This window comes from Hyla sarda, chromosome 1 (genome assembly GCF_029499605.1).
Source record: "Hyla sarda isolate aHylSar1 chromosome 1, aHylSar1.hap1, whole genome shotgun sequence".
In the NCBI taxonomy this organism is placed as follows: Eukaryota; Metazoa; Chordata; class Amphibia; order Anura; family Hylidae; genus Hyla; species Hyla sarda.
Window position 1 is genome coordinate 263030980 of NC_079189.1, and position 27132 is coordinate 263058111.

The 27132-nt window shown below is 39.3% G+C and overlaps 1 protein-coding gene across 2 annotated transcripts in view; it reads right to left on the bottom strand.

Moving 5' to 3' along the window:
- Positions 1-8060: 8060 nt before the first annotated feature.
- The window catches only part of ELAVL1 (ELAV like RNA binding protein 1), a 54791-nt gene continuing 35719 nt past the window's right edge, over positions 8061-27132 (bottom strand). For both annotated transcript variants that reach the window (XM_056571460.1, XM_056571452.1), the window contains 4 exons: positions 22374-22477; positions 15549-15702; positions 9814-10039; positions 8061-9301 (listed from right to left, as the gene is read on the bottom strand). In XM_056571460.1, the coding sequence (XP_056427435.1) occupies positions 8977-9301; positions 9814-10039; positions 15549-15702; positions 22374-22477 (809 nt within the window). In that variant the 3' untranslated portion in view covers positions 8061-8976. The remainder of the gene's footprint in view (positions 9302-9813; positions 10040-15548; positions 15703-22373; positions 22478-27132) is intronic.

The following is a 27132-nucleotide window of genomic DNA, read 5'->3' on the forward strand; positions in this document are numbered from 1 at the left end:
CTATTATACATAATATACAGTGTGTCTTCCAGATTCACAGGATTATACTAAGTGTAGACGATATGTCGATTATAAATATACAATTAAATTATAATTACATATGCTTCAAATTCCATAATTTAACCAAAACTAATAGATCTAGAAATTCTGAAAGAAAGGGGGTGAGCTTTAAGACCGAACAAAAACAATAAAATCCCAAAACAATATAAAGTTTAATTCCTGCAGAACCTTTGTTCTTTTTTCAAATCATTTTTTAATTAAAACTATCTTTCAGGGAGGGAGGAAGATCTAAAACACATACTGCAATGGTGGTGGCTTGCAGTCAGCTGTATACCAGGATTTGTGCTAAATGATAAAAAATAAAAAAAACACACACACGACTTCACATGTATAAACGTTATAGACAAAAGGGGATTTATTAATGTTGGAGTGGTTACAGTTGTTTTCTACACAATTTGAATTTTGTGTACTAGAGGGTTGCTGAAAGTATTTTTTGTAAGCCAGCAAAATGGTGTATTTTAAAGAGGAAAAATTTCATGTACAGCACATTTTGTTGCACAGAAATGTAAAAAAGGCGTATTTCATAAATGAGGAGAATCATTCTACACCACCACGGGCAATGTTTCTGCTTGATAATAGTGTGCGCCAGCAGAAACATTGCCCGTAACTCAGCACATGTTGGAATAAAATCCACTTTTCTTTGTAAAGGTACGCTGGTGTTCTGCAGGGATCCTTTGTTTCTCTCTCTATACAACTATACAGAAAACATGCCTGCCACTGACAGGGACTGCCCACTGGACTCCCAAGAGTAGAACGAATTTAAATGCATAAATGACAAGTTCTACTGAATCTTTTCCCGCTTAACTATATATTAATCTGGTCAGATGCTCTATAATGCTGCGGCTTAGACTGATACACAATGTGACATGCCACATTACATATACTGTCGCAAGCAGTATAAAAAAAAAAAAAAAAAAAAGGTCCAACATTTAAAAAATGTAAGCAATTTACAACCAATTCACTGACATTCAAGATGAAATCATAAGGTAAAAAGGGGTTATCCAATAATGGGAAAGAAAAAATACCACCCAACCTGGCTTCATTGATCCGTGGATGCCTTTTGAAGAAATAAGCTTTTTTTTTTTAAATGTATAACCCCTTTCAAATATCTGCCTTAAATTAAAACATGAAAGGAGTTTTGTTCAGTTATCGTACAATCTGCATTATAATTTTTTATGCACTTTTAATGGTCGTCTCAGAGAATGGCCAGTTTAAATAGAATATGGAATAAAACCCTTCAGCCAAGTAGTCTGTGTCTGATAAAATTGTGGCCTTTTGGAGAGTTGTTACTGTACTTGCATGACAAAATATACATTTTAGAGTTAAGGGGTACTCCACTGGAATTTTTTTTTTCTCAATCAACTGGTGCCAGAAAGTTAAACAGATTTGTAAATTTAAAAATCTTAATCCTTCCAATACTTATCAGCTGCTGTATGTTCCAGAGGAAGTTCTTTTCGGGTTTTCTTTCTTTCTGACCACAGTGCTCTCTGCTGACATCTCTGTCCATTTTAGGAACTGTCCGGAGCAGGATAGGTTTGCTATGGGGAATTGCTCCTACTCTGGACAGTTCCTAAAATGGACAGAGATGTCAGCAGAGAGCACTGTGGTCAGACAGAAAGAAAACCCAAAAAGAAAACAACTTCCTCTGGAACATACAGCAGCTGATAAGTATTGGAAGGATTAAGATTTTTTAATTTACAAATCTGTTTAACTTTCTGGCACCAGTTGATAAAAATAAATAAATAAAAAGTTTTCCAGTGGAGTACCCCTTTAATGTATTGAAAAACCAAGTCCACATTTACTTTGCATTACCTTTTGATCCAAAATGTGTGGAAGACAGCTGTTACCAATCCTTCATTACAGTGGTATTTCAAACTGACAGCATTCCAAATAAATGTTAATGTTATGAACAGTGTCAGGAAGTGGGGCAAAAAGGGGAAAGAGGGGCTTATATACACACCTTTATATAAAATCACTATAGAACACTTAACACTAATTTTTGCTATGGTAAATAAAATTGAAGTTTTCTAGGTTATTTGTTTTTTAAAAAGCTGCCATTAGGTGTCTTCCTACTTGTCCAGGGCACATTTTCCACCCATCTCTTGCACAAACTTTGGATTCCTGCTGGCCTGGCAGAAGTCAAAAATCAGGAAATTGGGTGGGCGGGGTTGGTTTATGGGGGTGCAGCCTTAGCCAATCATATCTCATGTCACACACTGAACTGCTCTGGGCTGTGTGTAGCAGAGTGAGGGAGGAAGTTCTCCCCTGTATGGCTTCAGATGATGTCACGCCTGCTGGGTAACGCCCCTTCCTAGTCTGAATCTGAGCAGAAAATACAGAGCAAAATCAAGATAGAAAACTAAACAATAAAATTAAACGCAGGGGGTGGTTTATCATGATGGGGGCAGTGAGCTGGAAGGATTAGGAAATTTAACAAGATCATGAGAGGTACTTTAAAGAACACACAGCTTCAGGCTTCAGTGCTGAAGAAAAAGCTGGGTTATAGGGGTATTCCGGGAATTTATTTTATTTGACTATGCTACAGGGGCTGTAAAGTTAGTGTAGTTCATAATCTAGTGTCTGTACTTGTGTGTGACGGTTTTCTCACAATTCTTATGTGATTTTCACCCCAATATTTATTTTTAACAGCATACAAAATTACTGCTGTCTCGGATTTTCCCCAGCTTGCAATGCGGTCGAGACCTGACTCACTAGTCAGCTGATGACAGGGAGCCTGTCTGCTTCAATGGGTGGAGGGATCAATCTGCAACTAATGCAACAGCTGTAGGCATCCTGATTGAAACATAAATGAGCTGCAAACCTGTGGTCTTCAATGGGTGGGGTAGCTGATGTGTGGGAAGGAGTAAAATGGTATCATGGGATTTGTAGGCAAACAAGAAAACAAACAGGAAATACAAGTTCACAAAAAGCTAGCCACAGTATTATGGTAATCTCACAGCATAGCCATTTATCCCAAGACAAGCGCAGATCCTTCCTAAGCATGTCCATTACTGTCTGCCAGGTACATACTAAAATCACCTTATGCTGGATAACCTCTTTAATTATAGAAAGCAAATTCATTATTATTATTGAGGTTCCATAACCAAAAAATCACTGAGGCCTGTTAATGCACCAATGTGGTATTTACTGTTGTTAGAAGAAAGTTCCCAAAAATGAAAGCAGAATCCTAAACTTAGAGGCACAAAAACATCTTTTGAAATGTTTGGACAAATTGGTTTTCAGTTTGCTGATCAAATGTCAGTTTAAAATGAGTCACTTAAAACTAAAACATGGCTGGGCTAGAATTTTTTTTAAAAACCACATCTAATACACATTTACCAGACTCTTGCTTCTGTACTAACAGCATACTGACTAATATTAGCTTACATTTTGGGTGGAAAGGATTTATAAACAAATTAACCCCTTAAGGACACAGCCCATTTTGGGCTTAAAGGAGTAGTCCAGTCCTGAAAAACGTATCCCCTATCCTAAGGATAGGGGATAAGTTTCCGATAGTGGGGGGACCGCAATCTCATGTACGGGGCCCCAGCAGCCCATCGGAAGGAGGAGTGTCAAACACCACACAAAGCAGCGGCCTTCAGCAATCTCCAGCTCTGCCATAGCACTGTGTTGAGGGGGTGTGTCGACCGCCACTTCGTGTGGTGGTCAACACACACATGCTATTGGGCAGGAGAGCCAGGGTCCCGTACGAGAGATCGCAGTCGGACCCCCCAGTTATTTGAAGCTTCTCATCTATCCTTAGGATGGGGGATAAGTTTTTCAGGACTGGACTACTCCATTTAAAGGGGTACTCGGGTGGAAAACTTTAACTTTCTGGCACCAGTTCATTTAAAAAAAATAACAGATTTGTAAATTACTTCTATTAAAAAAATCTTAATCCTTAACAGTACATTTTAGCAGCTGTATGCTACAGAGAAAATTTTCTTTTCAAATTTATTTTTGTCTTGTCCACAGTGCTCTCTGCTGACACCTCTGTCCGTGTCAGGAACTGTCCAGAGCAGCATACCTTTGCTATGGGGATTTTCTCCGGCTCTGGACAGTTCCTGATAAGGTCATCAGGTGTCAGCAGAAAGCACTGTGGACAAGACAAAAGAAATTCAAAGAGAAAAGAATTTCCTCTGTAGCATACAGCTGCTAATTACTGGAAGGATAAAGATTTTTTTTAAATAGAAGTAATTTACTAATCTGTTTATAGTTCTGGCACCAGTTGATTTAAAAATCATAACTCTATTTCCATCCACAGATTAGTATGAGGGCTTGTTTTTTTGCACGACCAGTTGTCCTTTGTAATGACATCACTATAATAAAATGCTATTTGTGTGGGGAAATTGAAAATAACCACAATTTAGCAAATTTTGGGAGGTTTAGTTTTCATGCTGTACACTTTACGGTAAAAATGACATTTTCTTTATTCTGTGGGTCAATACAATTAAAATGATACCCATGATTACACACTTTTCTATTACTGTACCACTTTAAAAAAAAAAAAAAAAAAAAAAAAAAATTTTTTACCCAAATAAGTGCGTTTAAAATCCCTCTATTTTGACGACCTATAAAACTTTTTTCATTTTTCCGTATAAGCAGCGGTATGTGGGCTAATTTTTTGATACCACATTTGCATATGATGTGTACTTTGATACCACATTTGCATATATGAAACTAAATTTTCTTTGATTATGCGGGGAAAAAAAGCAGCAATTTTGGACTTTATGTTTACGCCATTCACCGTACAGGAACAAAATTATATTTTGATAGTTCGTACATTTACGCACATAGCGATACCAAATGTTTTAATTTATTTATTTTTACACACTGAGGGTAAAATGTGAAAAGGGGAAAATTTTATTTTTATTGAGGGGGAACACTTTAATAGTCCCCATAGGGAACTATTTATAGAAATCATTTGATTGCTAATACTGTTCAGTGCCATGCATAGGGCATAGCACTGATCAGTGTTATCGGCGATCTCCTCTGGTCTGCTCTATCTCAGACCAGAGCAGAAGAGATGGATGGAGGCAGGTGAGGGGACCTCCATCCGCCATTATGGATGATCGGATCCTGCGCCGTGGGTGGTCCGATCATCAATTTAACTGACCGCACAGATGCCGTGAAATGTATTGATCACGGCATGATTGCTGATGTCCACCAGTACCGGCGGATCCCTGGCTTCTGATAGCAGCCGGGACCTGCCGTGCATGACCCGAGCAACACTCCGGGGCTCGCGGTCATGTAAAGGACGTAAATGTACGTCCTGGTGTTTTAAGTACCAGGACGTACATTTACGTCCTGTGGATTAAAAATTAATCTAGATGCCTTCATGGGAAATAATCAAAACACTGACTACTCATGAAATGGACTATTAAAAAAAAAAAAAAAAATTATATATAATATTTTCACATATGTAGTTGCAAATGAATAAGGTCTCCTTAGAATCTACAGCACAGGTTAACTTATCTTCCGATGGATGACTGCAACAATTAGAAGTATCCAGGCTTCAGAAAACAATTTTTCAAAATATTAGTCTGGGTGCTTACAAAAAAACCAACACACTGGTCAGTTATTGTTCTAATTTTTTTTTTTCTTAACATTTAATTTTAGAGGCAGAAATATTCCATTAAAGCTCATTATATATATAAATAATATATATATATATATATATATATATATATATATATTATATATATTTTTTTTTTTAAACACACCACACAACACAACACATGTCCATCTGGTTCAACCGGGGAATAAGGATGTGAATCAAAGGAATAAGTAAAATAAAGCATTCTTTTTCCCATACTAATTCAGAGAAAGGTAAACTCCATAAAACATTATTCAGAGAAAGGTAAACTCCATAAAACATTAGTCAATCTGCCTTTAAATGGAAATATTTCCTTATTGATCCAATTTTGGTTTATAGCTAATAAGCAACAATCTAAATGCAGAATAACCTATAGTTAGCTAATATAGAATTTTTTGTCCACTTAGTTTCTGCTAATTAGATTCTGCAACGGCACTCCCAAAATGGACCTCCACCACAGATGTGAACATAGCCTTAAGTGTACTTAAATAGCATTGTGATGTACTTCGTGGGAACATGGAGAAAACTTTTCTGAAATGAGGAAGAGGTGGGACAAACCTTAAAAATGGGTACTCCACTGGAAAACTTTTTTTTTTTTTTTTTTTTTTTTTAAATCAACTGGTGCCAGAAAGTTAACAGATTTGTAAATTACTTCTATATAAAAAAATCTTCATCCTTCCAGTACTTAACTGCTGTTATGATCCACAGGAAGATCTGATCTTTTTGAACTTTCTGTCTGACCACCGTGCTCTCTATTGACACCTCTGTCCATTTTAGTAACTGTCCAGAGCAGGATAGGTTTTCAATGGGGATTTGCTCCTACTCTGGACAGTTCATAAAACGGATAGAGGTGTCAGAGAGCACTGTGGTCAGGCAGAAAGGAAATTTAAAAAGAGCTTCCTGTGGAGCAAACAGTAGCTGATAAGTACTGGAAGGATTGAGATTTTTTAATAGAAGTAATTTACAAATCTGTTTAACATTCTGGCACCAGTTGATTTAACAAAAAAAAAAAAAAAAAAAATGATATTGTTTTCCAGTGGAGTACCCCTTTAACTCCAAATACATCAAATACTGAACTTTAAAAAGCCTTAGCTATGTGGAATTAAATACAGTGTAACCTCAGTAAATAAAATACACACTGGACAATTAAATATGAAACTATTTAGGTAGACTGGGAATTAGCTAGATGCACCAAAGACATTTTGTCTCCTGATTACTCAAGAATGATTTAAAGGCTCATATGTTCTAACAATTTAGTAGCAAAGACATAACTTAATACTAAAAAGCTAGATCCAATACTGAATTTCAATGTAAAAATAACTAAAATAAACTAAAAAAATAATTTAGATAGTGTCTGCTAGATATGGGCAAAACATCCTTAGGGCTCGTTCACAGGAGCAAATTTTCTGCCGCAGATTTGCTTTTGCAGATTTACAACAGACCTACAGCAAAAATACCCACGTGTGAACGCACCCTTAAAAGCATTAATCCACAAATTGTCTTTTGTACCTTATAATGATGAGTACACCATGTTGATCATTCAGAAGAAACTGTATATTTCATCTGTCTGAAACTGAATTTGTGTTTTTTTTTCAATTAAACAACTAAAGCAAATTTGTAAAAGCTAGTCTATAAATACATATATCAAACCAGTTCTGTTTAAGGCTACTTTCACACTGCCATTAGGACACCGCAGTGTGACAGCCATCGGGGGGGGGGGGGGGGGGGGGGGGAGTCAGGGAGAATAGCGGGAGAAAGATTACTGCTTGAGCAGTCTCTCTCCTGCTCTAAAACAACAGCACCCTACAAATCCCATTTGTTTTAAAGCATAAAAAGTTAAATTTGCATGAAATGTAACATTTGTTTAGACTTTAAAATAAAAAACAAATCAATTTTTAGACTCCTACATGTAAAAGCCTGAAAGCATTTAGTTACCAAAAGAAAACAAAACCAAAAGAAAAAAACGAAAACAAAATTTGAGCAAAACAAAATCAAATTTAATGGTCTTAAAGTAAAACAAACAAACACAAAAAAGCAAAATAAAGAGAAACAAAACAAAACTCAAGGCATTCTGTAGAAAATTAAGGGGATTGAATTTTACTTAATTAAATATGCTGTTAATATTTTAACTTTAAGGAAATTAAGCTTTTAAACGCAAATTGTCATTACTTCTACAAAATAAATTCATGAAACCAAAAAAGAAAAAAAAAAGAAAAAAATTAGGAAAAAGCACAATGCTCAAATGTTTACAAGTGTTATTAAAACAGTAATCTTAGTTCAAAATCATACATTTTACTTCTACTTCAAAAGTATACACTAACTCATCTAAACTGTACCAATACAAAGTGCACAATGCACAATATGTGACGCAATGGAGGAAAAAAAATTTATAAGAAGAAATATGTTTGTTTTTTTTAGAGTTCAGTTAATGCACAAAGAACTCTTTGGTCCTTCCCTGCCTCTCATATGGCCTATTTAAGAGAAAAAAAAACAAGAAACTGGCTTGGGTAAAATTAAAAAAAAATCCATTCCTGCTTTTTAGAACCATTGTTCAAACCAAGCCAAAAAAAACATGTTTAGTTTTTAAAATGGTTCTAAGAAAACCCTCAAATGAATATAGAGGAAATCAGAGGCATATTTAACTTTTGTTAGAAAACATAAAATAAGAAGCGTATAGAAGGCTGTTGCCTCTGGAAACAAGCTGCATTTCTATGAAATGCTATAAAGATAATGGACATATCTTTGACATTAATCTAGGAAGCTGTACACCGTAATATAGACCTGTTGACAAATCATTTTGAGTAACTAAAAATGTGGCTTTTAGAAAACTTAAGGTCAGGCTGTAGTGAGAAGAGGGAGGGTAGAAAAAAAATGAAAAACAAATGTTTATTTATATATATATCTACACAAATACCTAAGCTGGCACCTTGACAGCTTGATTAAAAAAGTTATTTCCAGAGTCTGGAAAATAGAAACCCACAGAGCAAACCTTCTTTAAGTCTTCAAGGTTAACGCATGCTTAAAGTTATCTTCATCCATAGGGTACATTTAATGTTATTCATATTTTATTTGTATATTTAAAGTAAATAACTTAAGGAACTTAAAATTGGTCTAACATGTTGGGATCTCTCAAACATTTGAACATGTATGTTGCATCCCCAGAGTATAAAAAAATCTTTTCCCACTTTTCATTTAGACTAAGACAAAAACACACTTGTGAAAATTGGCGCGAATGAGTTTTACACTAACAAAGAAAAGTCTTCCCCCAACTTTGTCAAACTTATTTCCTCTATTTCATACAAAAGACAATTAAGAGCAAGTTATTTGTGGGACTTGCTGGTTTTGAAAGAAACTTGTAAGGTCTTGTCTCCTAGACGGTATCCATTCAGACTTGCAATGGCCATGGCTGCTTCTTCATAGTTTGTCATGGTCACAAAGCCAAAACCTTTGCACTTGTTGGTGTTAAAATCACGGATAACCTTCACATTAGTGACAGCACCAAATGGACCAAACATCTGCCAAAGGATTCCTTCATCTGCGTCTTGGCCAAGGTTATAAATGAAGATGCACCATCCAGAAGAAGCATTGCTGGCAACATTCACACCAGATATATTACTCATATGATCTACCCCCATTGGCGAAAACCTATTTCAAAAGAGAAGAGGAAGAAATGTATAAATACAATACATGTCAGGGACGACAAATATTTACCGTACATTGTTCTCCCAGACTCTTACACTTCAGCACTACCTCACCCAATTTAACACGAATATAAATCTGTCCTGAACTGAAAATTATAAACATGGACTAAAAATGTAGGTTAGACTTTAAATAGCCATAAGCAGCAAACTTTTAATGTAGTTATTACAGTTAAGGGAGTTTACTGGGTAACTGGGAGTTCACAGGATAGGACCCAATCTCTGCCGGTAAATGGCTGAGCGGACAGTACGTCTTAGGGTGGGGGTGCTCTGCTCAAAGTATTGGTGAGTAGCCGGGTCTTCTTCTGGAGATGGCAGAGGGGGCTCCAGGGTTATGACACCCACAATCAGGCACTTGATAGGGGATAGTTTTTAGTCACTGTAGAACCTCTTTAAAAGTCAGCCTTGAGAAAACAGACCATAATTTAGTATGACTGTAGCAGCTAATACATTACATACCTGAATCTTTGAGCCTGGTGGTGAACAGGGCCTCCAAACCGCCGTGCTGGAGAATGACACAGCTGAGAAAGAAGTGCCATGTTTTTATTCTGGTTTGGATTAGCAGCAAACTTTACTGTGATTGGTTCAGATGAGCCTGGTGGTTTATGGCCATTGAAGCTTGCAATTGCTTCTTCTGCTTCTGATCGTTTGTCAAAACGTATAAATGCAACGCCACGGGATAAACCTTAAAGTAGTGATTAAAAATAAAATTTAGGAAGTAGGCAGCATTAATACACTAGTCAGTCCTAAAAACAAAGAAACACGCTACACAGAAAAAAAAAAAAAAAACATTTCATTTATCATGAAATATTCGCTCTCAATAACTATGAGATGTTAAAATGAGGAGTCACATAGGAAGCAAGAAAGGTATTAGCTTTTCTTGCAACATTGAGATCTTTTGCCACCACGTGGGCATGATTTCCTCCATGGTTTGATTACAACAGGGGTGTGGAATTTTTCTTTTTTTAAATCTACTTGTCCATAGGACTGAAACAGGAGCACACTCTACTTGTCCCTCATGACAATCCACTTGCTCTGGCCAATTTTCGTTTTTGCACTCCTCCACCCCAAATTTCTTAACTTTAGAATTTTTTTTTTATTGTCATTTTCTGACCCTTGTAACTTATTTTTTCATATACCAGGTTGTATGAGGGCTAATTTTTTTTTTGCGCCACAATGTGTTTGTATCAGTACCATTTTGGTATCGACCTGAGTTTTTAAATAGCCTTCTACTTTTTTTTCTGGGATGTTAAAAAAAAAAACCTATATTATATTATATAATTTTATTTATTTTTATATAATACACACACACCCCCCGGTGTGTGTATGTATGTATATATTATATAATACACACACAGGTGTGTGTATGAGAGAGATTATAATATATATATATATATATATATATATATATATATATATATATAAAATACACACGGATATATATATATATACATACACACGTATGTGTATATATTATATATAGTGTGTATATATATATATATATATATATATATATATATACACACACACACACACACACACACACACACCTACGTGTGTGTGTCTGTGTGTGTGTGTGTGTGTGTGCGCCTCTGTGTATATACAGTGGTCCCTCAACATACGATGGTAATTCGTTCCAAACAACCCATCGTTTGTCGAATCCATCGTATGTTGAGGGATCCGTGCAATGTAAAGTATAGGAAGCTGTACTCGCCTGTCCCCGTCGCTCCGGACCAGGTCCTCACCGCTCCCAATGCTGCCCCGCTGCTCCGGTGTCTTGCGCATCTTCTGCAGGGTCCGGGCCTCGCTTTCTGGTGACTTTATTTCGCTGCTGCGCCGGCGCGGCGTGCGTAGTGACGTAATAACGACGCCGGAAAGCAAGGCCCGGACCCTGGAGAAGATGCGCAAGACACTGGAGGATTGCGAAGTGGACCCGGAGCAGTGGGAATAGGTAAGCGAACCTGCCAGGGACGCTTAAACTGCTATCCGACAGCAGCTTAAGCATTTTGCGCTGTCGGATAGCAGTTAATGCGATGGCCCCGACATATAAAAGCATCGTATGTCGATTTTATCATATGTCGGGGGGGTTAAAATATTAAAATGTGTGTGTGTATATGTGTGTGTATGTATATACATATATACATATATACACACACACACAGGCAATCGCATGTCGATGTCAGCATCGACAGACGATGCTTTTATATGTCGGGGCCATCGCATTAACTGCTATCCGACAGCGCAAAATGCTTAAGCTGCTGTCGGATAGCAGTTTAAGCATCCCGGACAGGTTCACTTACCTATTCCCGCTGCTCCGGGTCCACTTCACGATCCTCCGGTGTTTTCTGCATCTTCTCCGGGGTCCGGGCCACACTTTCCGGCGTCATTACGTCAGTGGGCACGCTGTCCCGGCGCCGCAATGTAATAACGTCACCAGAAAGCGAGGCCCGCACCCCGGAGAAGATGCGGAAAAAGGCGGAGGATCCGGAAGAAGACGCCGGAGCAGCGGGACAGCATGGGGAGCGGCGAGGACACGGTCCGGAGCGGCGGGGACAGGAGAGTGTAACTTCCTATACCTTATTTTGCACAAATCCCCCAACATACGATGGATTCGACAAACGATGGGTAGTTTGGAACAAATTACCATTGTATGTTGAGGGACCACTGTGTGTATGTGTATAATAATAGAGATATATATATATTCTATAATCTATCTATCTATCTATCTATCTATCTATCTATCTATCTATCTATCTATCTATATATATATATATATATATACACATATATACACACACACACACACACACACCCCGTATATACTCGAGTATAAGCCGAGTTTTTCAGCACGATTTTTCGTGCTGAAAACACCCCCCTCTGCTTATACTCGAGTGAACTCCCCCACCCGCAGTGGTCTTCAACCTGCGGACTTCCAGAGGTTTCAAAACTACATCTCCCAGCAAGCCCGGGCAGCCATCGGCTGTCCGGGCTTGCTGGGAGTTGTAGTTTTGAAACCTTCGGAGGTCCGCAGGTTGAAGACCACTGCGGCCTTCAACATCATCCAGCCCCCTCTCACCCCCCTTTAGTTCTGTACAGTACTCACCTCCGCTCGGCGCTGGTCCGGTCCTGCAGGACTGTCCGGAGAGGAGGTGGTCCGGTGGGATAGTGGTTCCGGGCTGCTATCTTCACCGGGGAGGCCTCTTCTAAGCGCTTCGGGCCCGGCCTCAGAATAGTCACGTTGCCGTGACAACGACGCAGAGGTGCGTTCATTGCCAACGTACTTCTGCGTCGTTGTCAAGGCAACGCCTCTATTCCGGGCCGGAAGCGCGGAGAAGAGGCGCCCCCGGTGAAGATAGCAGCCCGGACCACCTCCTCTCCGGACAGCCCTGCAGGACCGGACCAACGCCGAGCGGAGGTGAGTACTCAGAACTAAAGGGGGTGAGAGGGGGCTGGATGATGTTGAAGGCCGCAGTGGTCTTCAACCTGCGGACCTCCGGAGGTTTCAAAACTACAACTCCCAGCAAGCCCGGACATCCGATGGCTGCCCGGGCTTGCTGGGAGTTGTAGTTTTGAAACCTCTGGAGGTCCGCAGGTTGAAGACCACTGAGGGCGAATGATGAGACGAGGATGATGAAGGGGGGGTGTGGGGATGATGAAGGGGGGTGGGGATGATGAAGGGGGGGGGGGTGTGGGATGATTACAAGGGGATGATGAAGGGGGGATGTGTGGGATGATAAGGGGATGATGAAGGGGGATGTGCGGGATGATAAGGGGATGATGAAGGGGGGATGTGTGGGATGATGAAGGGGGGATGTGTGGGATGATGATGAGGATGTTAATGACGGGTCTGGATGATGACCGGGGGGGGTTATACTCGAGTCAATAACTTTTCCTGGGATTTTGGGTTGAAATTAGGGGTCTCTGCTTATACTCGAATATATATATATATATATATATATATATATATATATATATATATATATATATCTATCTATCTATATCTATATCTATATCTATATCTATATATCTATATATCTATATATCTATATATCTATATATCTCTATCTCTATCTATCTATCTCTATCTATCTATATCTATCTATCTAATCAATTCAGTTTTTTTACATTAACATCATTTACAGCCCACCAGGGAGCATTTACCTGTCCCTTAAGATGAAGCTGTTAACTTTGACAGCAGCGATTTGAAGGTTTAATAGCCGCCGTGGATCGCTGTATGCCAGCTATTCCTACTAAAATCAGCTGGGGACTTCCGGGTGTAGAGCAGTTTCAAGTCAGGGGGCCGCTTCATACACCCTAAGCGCCGCTGTATTTTTCAGGGGCTTTCAGGTCTGGCCCTGATTGCCCAAAGTAGGGCTAGCAGCCTGAAAAATTCACCTGCCCGGGAACTACATGTCCCCGGCATCAGGCGATAGGAATGATCCTGCTTCCTGAATAACGGGGGAGATTTATCAAACCTCATGCAGAGGAAAAGTTGCAGTTGCCCATAGCAACAAAGAAGATTTTTTTTTTTAACACCTTTGCAAAATGAAAGAAGTGATCTGATTGGTTGCTATGGGCAACTAGGCAAGTTTCCTTTGATAAATCTCCCCCAATGCCTCTAAGAAAAATGCTATAATGCAGCTGTGATCAAGTAGGGAAGTTGTGTGTGTGAATGATATATACTAACAGTTTGTAAGGTTGAAGAAAAAAAAAACATTGAGATCATCCTAAAATCATGCTTTGTTGTGTTCACCGTAGCCAGTTTAGTTCCATCTGCAAATACAGTGGTCCCTCAACATACGATGGTAATTTGCTCCAAACGACCCATCGTTTGTCGAATCCATCGTATGTTGAGGGATTCGTGCAATGTAAAGTATAGGAAGTTATACTCACCTGTCCCTGCCGCTCCGGACCGCGTCCTCACCGCTCCCGATGCTGTCCCGCTGCTCCGGCATCTTCTTCGGGATCCTCTGGCTTTTTCTGCCTCTTCTCCGGTGTCTGGGCCTCGCTTTCTGGTGACGTTATTACGTTGCGGCGCCGGGACGGCGAGGGCCGGACCCCGGAGAAGATGTAGAAGACGCCGGAGGATCGCGAAGTGGACCCGGAGCAGCGGGGATAGGCAAGTGAACCTGTCCGCGATGCTTAAACTGCTGTCCGACAGCAGCTTAAGCATTTTATGCTGTCGGATAGCAGTTAATGCGATGGCCCCGACATATAAAAGCATCGTATGTCGATGCTGACATCGACATGCGACGGCCTCCGAGAGGCCATCGTATGTCGATTTGATCATATGTCGGGGCCATCGCATGTCGGGGGGGTTACTGTATAAAAATTCTACTCTAACAGGTGGACCCAGTACTGACCCCTGTGGTACCCCACTAGAAACTATCACCCAACCAGAGTAGAATTAATTGATACCAACCTTCTGCTTCCTGTTTTTTTTTTTTCCGTCACTTTTTCCCCATTTACATATAGCCTCCCCTAGTCCCAGCATCCTCATTTTATGTACTAACCTTTTGTGAGGCACAGTATCAAACGCCTTAGAAAAGTCCAGATATCTATCACCCACAGCTTCACCCCAGACCAATCTATAATTGACCTCCTCATAGATGATGATAAAGGATATGTTTATTAGGAAGTGTTTAATTGAAAGGAGGCTCTAATACCCAGTTAGGCCACCACTGGCCTGGATGCAAGATTAGATATGGTTGGACATGAAGGTGTACTGGTTCTCTATGACATCTTGCGGTATATGTGCCCACAGAGTCTGTAGACCCAGTACACTCATAGGTTACCAAAGCTGCCATCTCAGCTAGTTCCACAAAAGCAATTGATAGCAAAGGCAGTAACATTCTCAGCATATTCACTGCAGTAACCTATAACCTATAGTGTGCCTCCAACTTTTTCTCCCAGTATCCTGTTCACAGCAGCAATCCACCGCTATGAGCAGCCACACAGGGACCTGCGAGTCCCCACTCGCAGTGTACTCAGACTTTGCGGAGTGAGAGGGATGTCTGAGTACACTGCGCATGCGCTTGGCGACTCGCTCGTTGCTGTGTAACATAGGCTGCAGATCTGTTATGTCTGTTACCCTGTCATTTAAATGGAATCAGCAGGTGGAGCTCACTAAGCTATGCAAGCTAAATCTGATGCTGTACAAAGATTTAAAAAAAAAACTACTTGACATTACTTACCCGTAGCCTGATCAACAAGAACGCGAGAATTTATGATGCGGCCAAACCCAGAAAACATATCTTCAACATCTTTCTGTGTCATCGTCCTTGGAAGTCCACTGATGTACAAGTTTGCATCCTTGATGTTTTCTGAACTTGGACGTGCAAACGATACCTCAAAATGAAAGGAAGAGTAAAAGTTATTTTTTTTGGCTAAAGAAATATATTGCAATTGATGGACTTGAAATAGATTGTACACACTTATAAGCAAGATATAGTATTACAGAAAGACTGTCGATAATGCAAAAGGTATACAGAAGAATCAATATGTGTATAAGGTCAATATAGGTGGATATTTCACCTGCAATAAACCTTTATTTTTTTTAATCAATCTGATAAAATGAATTACTACACATGATTTACTGCAGGACATGCAGGAGAGCCTTTAGGGTCACGTTACCAGCACATACATAGGAAGTAATATGTTCTACCTCCACCTTCTTATTTCATTTTAAAATTGTACTGAGAACGGTTCTAGAAACCATTCTCTAATATTTATGGCCCTTATTGAAATTGTTCCTGTAAGTGTGCAATAGAAATACACACTAATATATTAAAGGAAGAAGTAGGTAGATTATCATTCTCAAAGTGTCAGTCATCAGATTACAACCACTATTTCTTGTAAATGTTACTACTAAGCAACAACAGAAGTCAACCACATACACAAGTCAGCGGTTTCTTAAAATGTAAAAATCAACTAGTACCTACGCAAAAAGTTTGAGTACAGCCCCAGTATAAAGAGTACAATTTTAGTACAGTGTACCTGATATGCAATACTTTGGGTTACCTTCTACTGATCTCTGTACTTCTAGTATGTAGCGATCTACTGCAAAAAATATCTGATGTGTCTCTTCATACAGAAATGGATATCTATCCATACAAATTTATATTTTATGTAGAGATAAAGATATGGAATAATAAAGCAGACATTAACAACCAAGCCAATCTTCGTATTTACTTCCACCATGGCCTTTTAAATGCTGCAATGGCTACCAATTGCATAATTTTAGCGCAATCGCTTATGTGGGTCTTTGAGTGTCGGCTGCTAATACCAGCCGGCACTCGCCATCTTTGAAGAAAGCTCCGCTTCTCAACTCACTTCATTGTACATTACATAGTTAGTATGGTTGGGGTAGGGAACATACATCCATCAAATTCATGTACGTTAGGGGGCAGCTGCAGTACATGAACAGCAGGTCAGTGTAAAAGGGTTAAAAAATCCCTATCTAGACTGATTGTTGTACTTCGGCATATATAATCAAGTTTTTTTGTTTTGTGTCTCCTTATGACAAAGTAAAAAAAACAGTATTACGTCTGTCATTTTTATATCTAATGTATACTTTACGTGCACTATCCCACCAGATCTTAGAAGTGCACACCAAGAGCACAAAAAAAAAAAAAAAAAAAAATAATGAAAAAATAAAAGTCTAAAAGGTAGCAGTAGGAGATCCAACACGAGGAGCTGGATTATCCTCCCCTTGTTGGATCTCCTACTGTTGCGCACTGAGGATGTGGCTTAGCAATACTTATCTGTGCTCCCTTATATGAAGCTACCTTGGACTTAACCTGCTACATTGTGAGCTGATGCGTTTTTTTGGTCTTTTTTCTAAAGGCAGTACACCATGTAAGATTTTAGTATGTCACATGATCAGTTAACAAGATCCCAAAAAATTAGTAGACCAATATTTAAAATTGACAAAAAGTACAATCCTATGCTTTTTTCCCCCCACAACTAAAGAGGGATATAAACAGAGCAGGTCGACAAATAGGAAAGCTTGTTGACAAATCATCTAGAATCTGCTATGCTGGATGTTATCAAGTGTTTAAAAACAGACTAAGGCTTATTTCACACCGATATTGCGCCCTGTCCAGAACGGACGTCAACATTTTTTATTTTTTTAGTTTGACGGCAGTCATTTTGACATGACGCAATGGGCAACAGAGGGTCCCGATGGACCTCATTACAGTCAATGGGGTCCGTCAGGCGCCACTTTTTCAGCGGGAGGGAGACCGCGAAAGCAGTATTTCTCTCCCGCTATTCTCCCCGATGGCAGTCACACTACCGTGTGACAACGGTAGTGTGAATGGGGCTTTAAACAGTTGAATAGAAACTTTATACAACTAGAGAGGAGGAGAGAAGCAAGAAAGGCACCATTTCTACCCTACACCACCATTATTTAAAGAAAAAAAAAAGAAAATAAAGGATTGATTTATTAAAATATCTTAACAGTGATCTGATAGCCTTGTAAAAAAACATAACATAATTGGTTGCACCCAGTTCAATGTTATGTAGATGGTTATGTACACAAGGAAGAGGTTGCAGCACTCATACAAGTGCCATGGTCACATTAAATAGCTAATCATTGAGGGTGGTCAGCCCCTCACCATTCTAACACTGATGGACTAGTAAGCATAAGGATAGGCTAGATGTAGACTTTCTACATACTGTTAGCACTAAACTCAACAACACAGTATGAAGGGGACTTCTTAAAGAGGGCCTCTAGCCAACCCCAAAACACTTAAAGTTTAATATTAAGCATTTTTTGAGGTTTGCTACAGGTTCTCTAAGCCTCTTCTTTTGGCATCTAGTATACTAACTTTAAAGAGTACCTGTATTTACAAAGACATGCAGGTTTTCTTAATTTTGAACATTGAAGGTGTACACACACAAATATATATTAATTGAGTTAATGTATTCACGTTCATATGCACATTTTAAATTCACTTATTTCACCAGGCTATTTATATCATATTTATCCACATAATTAATATAAACATTTTCAAATTCAATTTTATACCCATGTATATTTAATATCTACCATAATATAGGACTTTGTATAGATAAATGAACTTGTTATAATTTTTTTTTGCACACTTGCACTAGAATATTCAGTTTCCTAGTGTTAGAGAGCAAACTAATGCATGCATGGGAATAGCGATAGGGGTACATGCGCCAGTACATGAGGTGCATGTATTACTTTGCATAATAATGATCCCCTTCTGATTAGCTATTAGGGGCATGCATAGTATGAGCTGCTACATGGCACAGGATTATTTATTTTGCGTTTGATATGTATGTGTTTACTTTCTAACTTCATATCCAGTAGAGGTGTGTACACCCTATGGCGATGTAATAGTGGGGTGCAAGCACATTGAGCCTTACTTGTGTTATCTGTTTATGTGATTGTATGCAAGGTTGTACTTTAGTTTTTGCCAACCGTCCGCCGCCCCCCCCTCATCATAGGGTCTGCACAAACAAATGTAAAAAAGTGCCTGCTTTTTATAACCCTAAAGAACAATGTGTATTTGGTGCAAATACACAAGAAATAAGTTCATGAATTGACCAAGAGAAACCATTTTACAAATTATTGAGCACCTTGCTCGTCAGCGTGCATGGAAATGCTCCTCTTCTGAAAAGGCTGTATGCCTTCACACACTGCACTGATGCACAAGAGAACACCATCCCTCCTCTCCCCTCAGAAAATTGGTCCAAAATACTTAGTTGCTGTACCAAAAAAACCATGCCAAAGGGAAAATTACCAGGCACAACTTCAATTTGCAATATGTCAAACCAGGTAAACAGCTGGAGGATCGAGAAGCTGGACCACAGAAGAAGCAAAAAGGTATGGGTGTGAATGGAGCACTCTCACCAGGTCCGTATGAAGTTTCTTAATTTCGTATCAAACATCACAGCAAGGTAGCAGGGAGACCGGTCAAACAGGGAACAAGGATGGCTACAACAGTTTCACACCAACAGGTGCTTCTACTGGCCTCACAATGAAGAAATTGTGTTTGTGGCAAACTGTCGTAGCCCTCCACATTCACCATTCGTCCTGTCTCCCTGCTGCAATGATGTTTGATATGAAATAAAGAAACTTCATATGGACCTGGTGAGTGCTCCATTCACCACATTCTCCTTCACACATGCTGTACCAAAGACTGTTACAAGGATTAGTTTGCAAAATGAAAGAGACTGACAGTATTTTATTTTTTAAACCATTTTTTCACATCTTTAGCAATAATATTTTGTTAACCCCTTGCCGCATATGGACATTTATAAACATCCATATGCGGCTCCTGAGGTATGACGCGTGCTCAGCAGGTAAGCGCGCATCATACCTGGTGGTTCCCGGTTGCTACAAGCAACCAGAACCCACGGCTCATGCCGAACATTGTCAATTGGGCTGATGTCCGGCATTAACTCTTTAGATGCGGCAAAAGTTGTTTGCTGCGTCTAAAGTGAAAGTAAAAGCTTCCCGGCAGCTCAGTTGGGCTTATCGGGACAATTGTGGGAAAATCGTGATGTCCCGATCAGCTAGAACGCAACAGGAGGGTCCCTTACCTGCCTCCTTGTGCATTCGATCGGCGGTTGATTGCTCCAAGCCTGAAATACAGGCTTGAGCAATCAACCGCCAATAACAATGATCACGGCATTGCAATGGCAGTGATCAATGTATTGCATCAACGTACTGCATGTTATAGTCCCCTATGGGGGCTATAACATTGCAAAAAATAAAATTAATCATTTAACCCCTTCCCTAATAAAAATGTGACTCCCTTTTCCCCCCCCCCCCCCAAAAAAAAAAAAAAAAAAAAAAAAAAAAAAAAGCCAATAAAAACAAACATGTGGTACTGCCACGTGCGTAAATGTCCTAGCTATAAAATGTATTGTTAATTAAACCGCACATTCAATGGCGTACAGGCAATAAAATTCCAAAGTCTAAAATAGTGTTTTTTGGTAACTTTTTATACCATAAAATAAATGAATAAAAGGCGATCAAAAAGTAAGATGAAAACAAAAATGGTACCGATAAATACTTCAGATCACGATGCAAAAAAATGAGCCCCCATACCGCTCTGTACGTAGAAAAAAAAAAAGTTATAGGGGGTCAGAAGATGACAATTTCAAAACATAAATTTCCCTGCATGTAGTTATGATTTTTTCCATAAGTAATACAAAATCAAACCTATATAAATAGGCTATCATTTTAATCATATGGACATACAGAATAAAGATGGTGTCATTTTTACAGAATAAAAAAATAAAATATAATCTACTGCGTAGAAACGGAAGCCCCAAAAGTTACAAAATGGCATTTTTTTCTTCCATTTTGTCACACAATTATTTCCCCCCCCCCCGTTTTGCCGTAGATTTTGGGGTAAAATGACTGCTGTCGTTACAAAGTAGAATTGGTGGTGCAAAGAATAAGCCATCATATGAATTTTTAGGTGCAAAAGTGAAAGGGTTATGATTTTTAAAAGGTAGGGAGTGAAAAAAGGAAAGTGCACAAACTGAAAAATGCTCGGTCCTTAAGGTGTTAAGAACAGGTCCAAAAAATGTTTTTGGGGTACATTAGTTTTTTCCTCCTTGCCCTTTAAAAGCCATAATTTGTTTCCTCATCTACACACCCATAGTCCCTCCCCAGTACACCCACTGCAATAGCTGCATGCTTGCTATTAGTGGCAGAGCCCATTTCATACACCCTGAACGGCACCATAACAGACAATTCGTCATGTGTCGCGAAAGGGTTAAAAATATGTGCTGTTTTTAGGGAATATTCCCCATTATAAATCCTATAGCACTCAGCTATATCTGGCAGCTCCAGAGAATGGATGCAACCCGTGCTATCAACTGCTCCATTCAGCAGGAAATTGGGCGGAGTCTTAAAAGTCAAACCCCTCACCCACACACACCACCAAAATGCACCACCACATTCCAAATGCCAGGGCAAAAAAAATAAATAAATCTTAAGGCTTAAGACTCCTTGGCTCTGAGAGTTTTTCCCACAGAAACCAATCACAGCTCAGCTTTCATATCTCAACAAGCTCTGGTAAATTGAAAGCTGAGCAGTGATTAATTTTTATGGGCAAAAACTCTCTTACACAGTGTGATAAGTCTGGGCCCTGTAAAAATAGGAGTATCTGCTCGGTTGAGTTCTCAGCACTAAGATCATGATCAAATAAAACTTCACATGTCTTTTTTAAAAAGGACATGGACACTTTCAGGAGGAATTCCAGGGAACTGAACTTTAGACAATTATACCCTATTCTGTGGATAGGGAGTAGGTGTCTGATAAGCTCAGGTTCCAGGAGTACCTCTTTAAGAACCTATACTTTCGTGTTATAATTATAGAGGGGAAAAGCTATGTAAGCTTATAATGCAACTTTGAAGTTTCTTAAGGATCAAAATTAAAAGTCAACATATAATTGGCCTTTTTGTAACATTAAGTACTATTTACTAACAAAAAATCACACACAAAGCAATGGACATATAAAGGATCAAAACTGTGGCAACTTGGCTACAAAATATAAGATAACTAAGCTTGCTGATAATTCAGTGATGAAAATTCATTGCCATTGAGGAATTTTAAAACAAATTGTATAGAAAAGATTGGGTTGAGGAGTGCCACAATACACAAAAATAAAAGTATCTTAGACTAGAACAATAAAATGATTTTTTTACAATTTGGTTCTGAACAAGGCTCCACATTCTATGCATGTTTTCAGTTAATGGAGCAGGAAAGAATTACCAAATCTAACCTTCCTGTCCATGAAAGACAACCAAATTGAGTCTTATGTTCAAGAACAAATTTACTCGCTCTGAAGAATTTTGCAATAACAAAATGAGTCGTCCAGAAGCTAGTCCAATATTCTTGCTATTCAAGGAGCAAGATCAGAAGTGCAGAGCCCTTAAACCATGGGAAACTTTGAATGACATAAGTGGCAAAGTCAAAGATATCCCGTCAAAGCACTTTGCTCTTTAAGGTTTATAAGATATATATTCACCTTTATAGTTTTTGATTGTAGTCTCAATCCATTAAGTGTGTTTATTGCTCTTTCAGCATCTTTAGCATTTAAGTAATTCACAAAGCCATATCCTAAGCTGTGCCCTGCAAAAGGAAAAAAAATAAAACAAAAACAAAATAAAAAACACAATTAAGAAAAAAAAAAATCCTCTCTGAATTGATTGCATACATAAAAAATCTGGAAAGGAAAACCCAGTCACCTGCCTTTCTGATAAACAAAAAAAAAAACTGGTGGCCAAACTGATCAAAATATTTTTGAAACATTCAAGTGGTAAAAATTTAACCAGCAATACCTAGTTAAGACTTATTTCTCTTAAGTAGCAATATGAATCTGGAAATAAAGTCAAGTTATATTACTGTTGATAGAATATAAACAAAACAAACTAGTACACATACTGCGACAGATTTAGTTATGCAAAATGACACGTGTAAGAATATCAAAGCAAAAATATACTGGTGCAATATAAGCTGCTCATGCTATATAAGCATACTGACCTGAAAATCCACAATTCATCGCTGGCTATTGGTGGACACTGTCCCTTGTGGAATAAAGGGATGAGGCAATTGCAGTGACACTTAGAGGTATTCCAGTTTTAGCAAATACATGTTAGTTTTTACACAATGACAAGTTAAGGCCCTATGACATGCAATTATCGACCAAACAGTCAGATATTGCGATTAGCTGGCAAACGAGCAAACGCTCATTGGTAAGCTGATGACTTCTTTTGACAAGTTATAAAACAAAAACATCGTCGGCCGCACATCTCCCTGTGTAACCAGAAAGGAGAGCCTAAAATGATGGAAGCAAAGAGCTGCAAGAGCAATCCTCCAACATTAGCTTGGCCCTGCCTCCTAAATAGGGTCTGCAAACAAGCACCAAGGTTAGTATTCGTTTACAATGCACTCCCCCCCCCCATTGATTTAGTCACACAAGGGTTTGTCTTTTGTGGGACAGAACAAGATATATATATACATACACACAAAGTACTGGTCCCAGGGATCATGTGATCACTGTGTCACATCATCTTGCCTGTTTGAACAGCCCCAACAGCTGTCAGTCTGTTTTTCCTGTAACCAATCACCAATCCTTTTAATGAGCCCCCTTGTATAAAATACTGCTTTTAAAAATGGTGTTTTTCCTTAAATCAACACAAATATTTTAAAATTAGATTAGGTTTAAAATTAGGTTTTTAATCTCTAAATTAATAACATTTTAAAAGCAGTAAAAGTTATATTTTATACAGGGGGAGTGGGGTCTCTCTAGTAAGAGGGTTTTACCCCATAGGGTGGGGTTAAGCCCTATGGGGTTGGTTATTTGTTCTAATGACTTAGGATTCATCAGGGGGCTAGTGTTTTTCCTATAAGGTTGGGTTTACACTATGGAATTCCGCTTTTGAAATTCTGATTAACCCCTTAAGGACCAATACAAATAAACCTGTACGCCCCTGAAAGACCAGGCCTGTTTTTTCAAATCGGGGATGTCTGTCTTTATTAGAGAATAACTCTGGTAACGTTTTGCCAATCACGATAATTCTGACATTGTTTTTTTGTCACAAGTTGTCCTTCATGTACATAGTAAAAGTAAGCCGATATCATTTGTAGTTTTTTTTTTATAATGCAAAAAATCATGACATTTTTACAAAAAATTACGATTTTTTGCTATTTTAACACTAATAGGTTGCATATGTTTATACATACTGACCAAATAGTTTATGAAACTTATACTTTCAGATGTCTACTTTATTTTGACGTCATTTTTTTTTGTTTTTAATTAACATTTTAAATTAGTTAGAAGCCTAACAATTTAACTTAATTTTGAAAATTTGAAAAGTACATCTTTTTTTGTGTGCTATGCAAGGTTTGCAGAAATTAAAAAGGTAGAACATAGGAACACCCCCCCAAATGACCCCATTTTAAAAACTAGACCCCTCAAGGTATTCGCTAGGGGGTACAGTGAGTATTTTAACACCATAGTTTTTTGGCAGGAATGATTACAAAGTCAGTGTTAAAAATTCGAAATTTTCAATTTTTCACAAATGCATCATTTGGGGGGCATATATTTTGTACATCACTTCTGATATTGAAAGAAATGCTCCTATATTTTATTTAGCTGCTTGTCCCATGTTCGGAAATACCCCCGCTTTGGCCATATATGGTTCCTTGGCCGCGTGGTAGGACTCAGAAGGAGAGGAGCGCCATTTGGCTTTCAGGGCAGAACAGTACCCCCACAAGTGACCCCATTTATATACCGCACCCCTACAAGTTATTGGCTGGACCAGGGACCTCTCTGATTGGTCCTTGGTCGGCTGGCAGTATAACGCGTCTGTGACAGTTAAGGCTCCTCATGGATATATTCGCCATGTTGTGGGAATAAGCACCCGCTCATGGCGAATATATCCATCACTGCTGCGGCTGGGTAGCTCAGTGTGTCCGCTCATGACTGCCGGCGGGAAATCCGCCGCTAAGAGTGGACACACAAAGCTACCCAGCCGCAGCAGCGAGCTCATTACCGTGACTGCCGCATAATGTGTAGGATCACATGGTGGACATCCGCAGCATATTACATGCTGCGGATGTCCACCAATACGATCCTTCACATTATGCATTTTTTTTAATTAGATTCATTTAATACATTATTTTTAATATATATATTATATATATATATATATATATATATATATATATATATATATATATATATATATATATATATATTTATATATATATTTATATATATATATATATATATATATATATATATTTTTTTTTTTACACTTTTATTACATTTTTATTTATTTTTACACTTTTATTTTATTTATTTTTACACTTTTTAATGCTTTGGAATACTTAGTATTCCAAAGCATTGCAGTTATATGCTGCCTGCCAGTTTTCACTAGCAGGCAGCATATTAGGACGTGCCTCTGGCACGTCCTTTCAGGCAATACCCAGGGCAGACCTGGGGGTCTTTGTAGGACCCCCGGCTGCCCAGGTATGCAGCAGCACCCCTCGATCGCGCTGCGGGGTGCTGCAGGAGAGACAGAGGGAGGCCCCTCCCTCTGTCAGAACTCCTTACAGCGCGCGGTCACTTCTGACCGCGGCTGTAAGGGTTAAACTGTCGGGAGTGAAGTGAACTTCACTCCCGGCAGTGCGGCAGGTCCCGGCCAGCCGCGGACACACACAGCACCCCGCGATCGCGATGCGGGGTGCTGCAGGAGTGACAGAGGGAGCTCCCTCCCTCTGTCATAACACTTACAGCCCGCGGTCACTTCCGACCGCGGCTGTAAGGGTTAAAACTGCCGGGACCGAAGTTTACTTCGGTCCTGGCAGTGCAGCAGGGTCCCGGCTGTGTGATACAGCCGAGTCCCTGCCGCGATCTCGTGGGTGCACTGGGCAGCACCCACGAGAATAATGGACGAGTATAGACGTCCAGGTGCGGGAACGGCCGCCAACCTGGACGTCTATACTCGTCCGTGGTCGTTATCGGGTTAAGCTTTGGGCAGTATCTACACAAGTTGAAGTCCTAGTGCCGATTGAATCCGTAGTATGAACCTGGCCTATCTGGAGCTACTATGAGAGCTCCAGATACAGAATAACTATAGAGAATGAGGGGAGGACCTATTTTTTATTTATTTATTTTTTAAGGTGGAAAAAAAAAAAAAAAGAATATATATGCAAACAGTAATAACAGATGTCTCGACACACACAAAGGTCTTCAAAAAGCCTCGGGGGTGCTATGACAAATCTGCTGCCCATGATGCGGAAAGAGGATTCGTCCACGAAACCAACGACAATGCGAGGAGTTACTGTTTAGATGGCATTGCCAAAACTGACAGTAGCATTTAAACAGTAAAAATTGTTGACAATGCAATCTCTGCGCCAGCTATTAGCGGTAGCCCTTGACTGCTGATACAGTTTGGTATGGAGCAGGGTAGAGTTTAAAGCCAGCTTTATACAATGCTGACAGCTTCAGGACAAGCACTCTCGACCTGTGGCATCAACAGCTTAACCCCTTAAAAAGGCAGTGATTTTTCATTTTTGCACTTTATTTGACTACTTTTATAATTTAAACTTTTTGTATAATTAGCATGCTTAAAATTGTCCTTCTGACCCCTGTAACATATTAATACAGTATGAGGGCTACATCTTTGTGCCATGATGTGTAGTTATTGCCACCATTTTTGTTTTGATAGCATGTTAATTTTTTTAGTATATGAAGTAACCAAAAATATGCAATTCTAGACTTTTTTTTTACCTTTATGCCATTGACCGTGCAGATTAATTCATATATTTAAATAGTTTAGACACCTACGCACACTGATACACAACAAGTCGTTTGATAACATTTTATTAGAAAAATGAGAAGGGGGGGGGCAAATTTTTATGGGTTAATGCCAGACATTGGTCCGATCGGTGATATACTGCATTAGCTTTGGGTCCTAGTAGTTGAAAGTAGGGATCGACCGTTATCGTTTTTTTAGGGCCGATACCGATAATCGGTGGAGGTTAGGGCCGATAGCCGATAACTTATACCGATATTCCGGTATAAGTTATCGGCTATTTATCCCCCCTCAACACCGCTGCAGGTCATTGATTTAAAGCGGGCGCTTTAAATCAATGCACTGCAGTGGCTTTTGTGGTGCCATAGGCCGCCGCTGTCGCCACCCGCTTCTCTCCCCCTACCTGTCAGGGTGGTCCGGGCCATCCATCCTTCCTTCCTGTAGTGTCCGGCGGCATTCCGG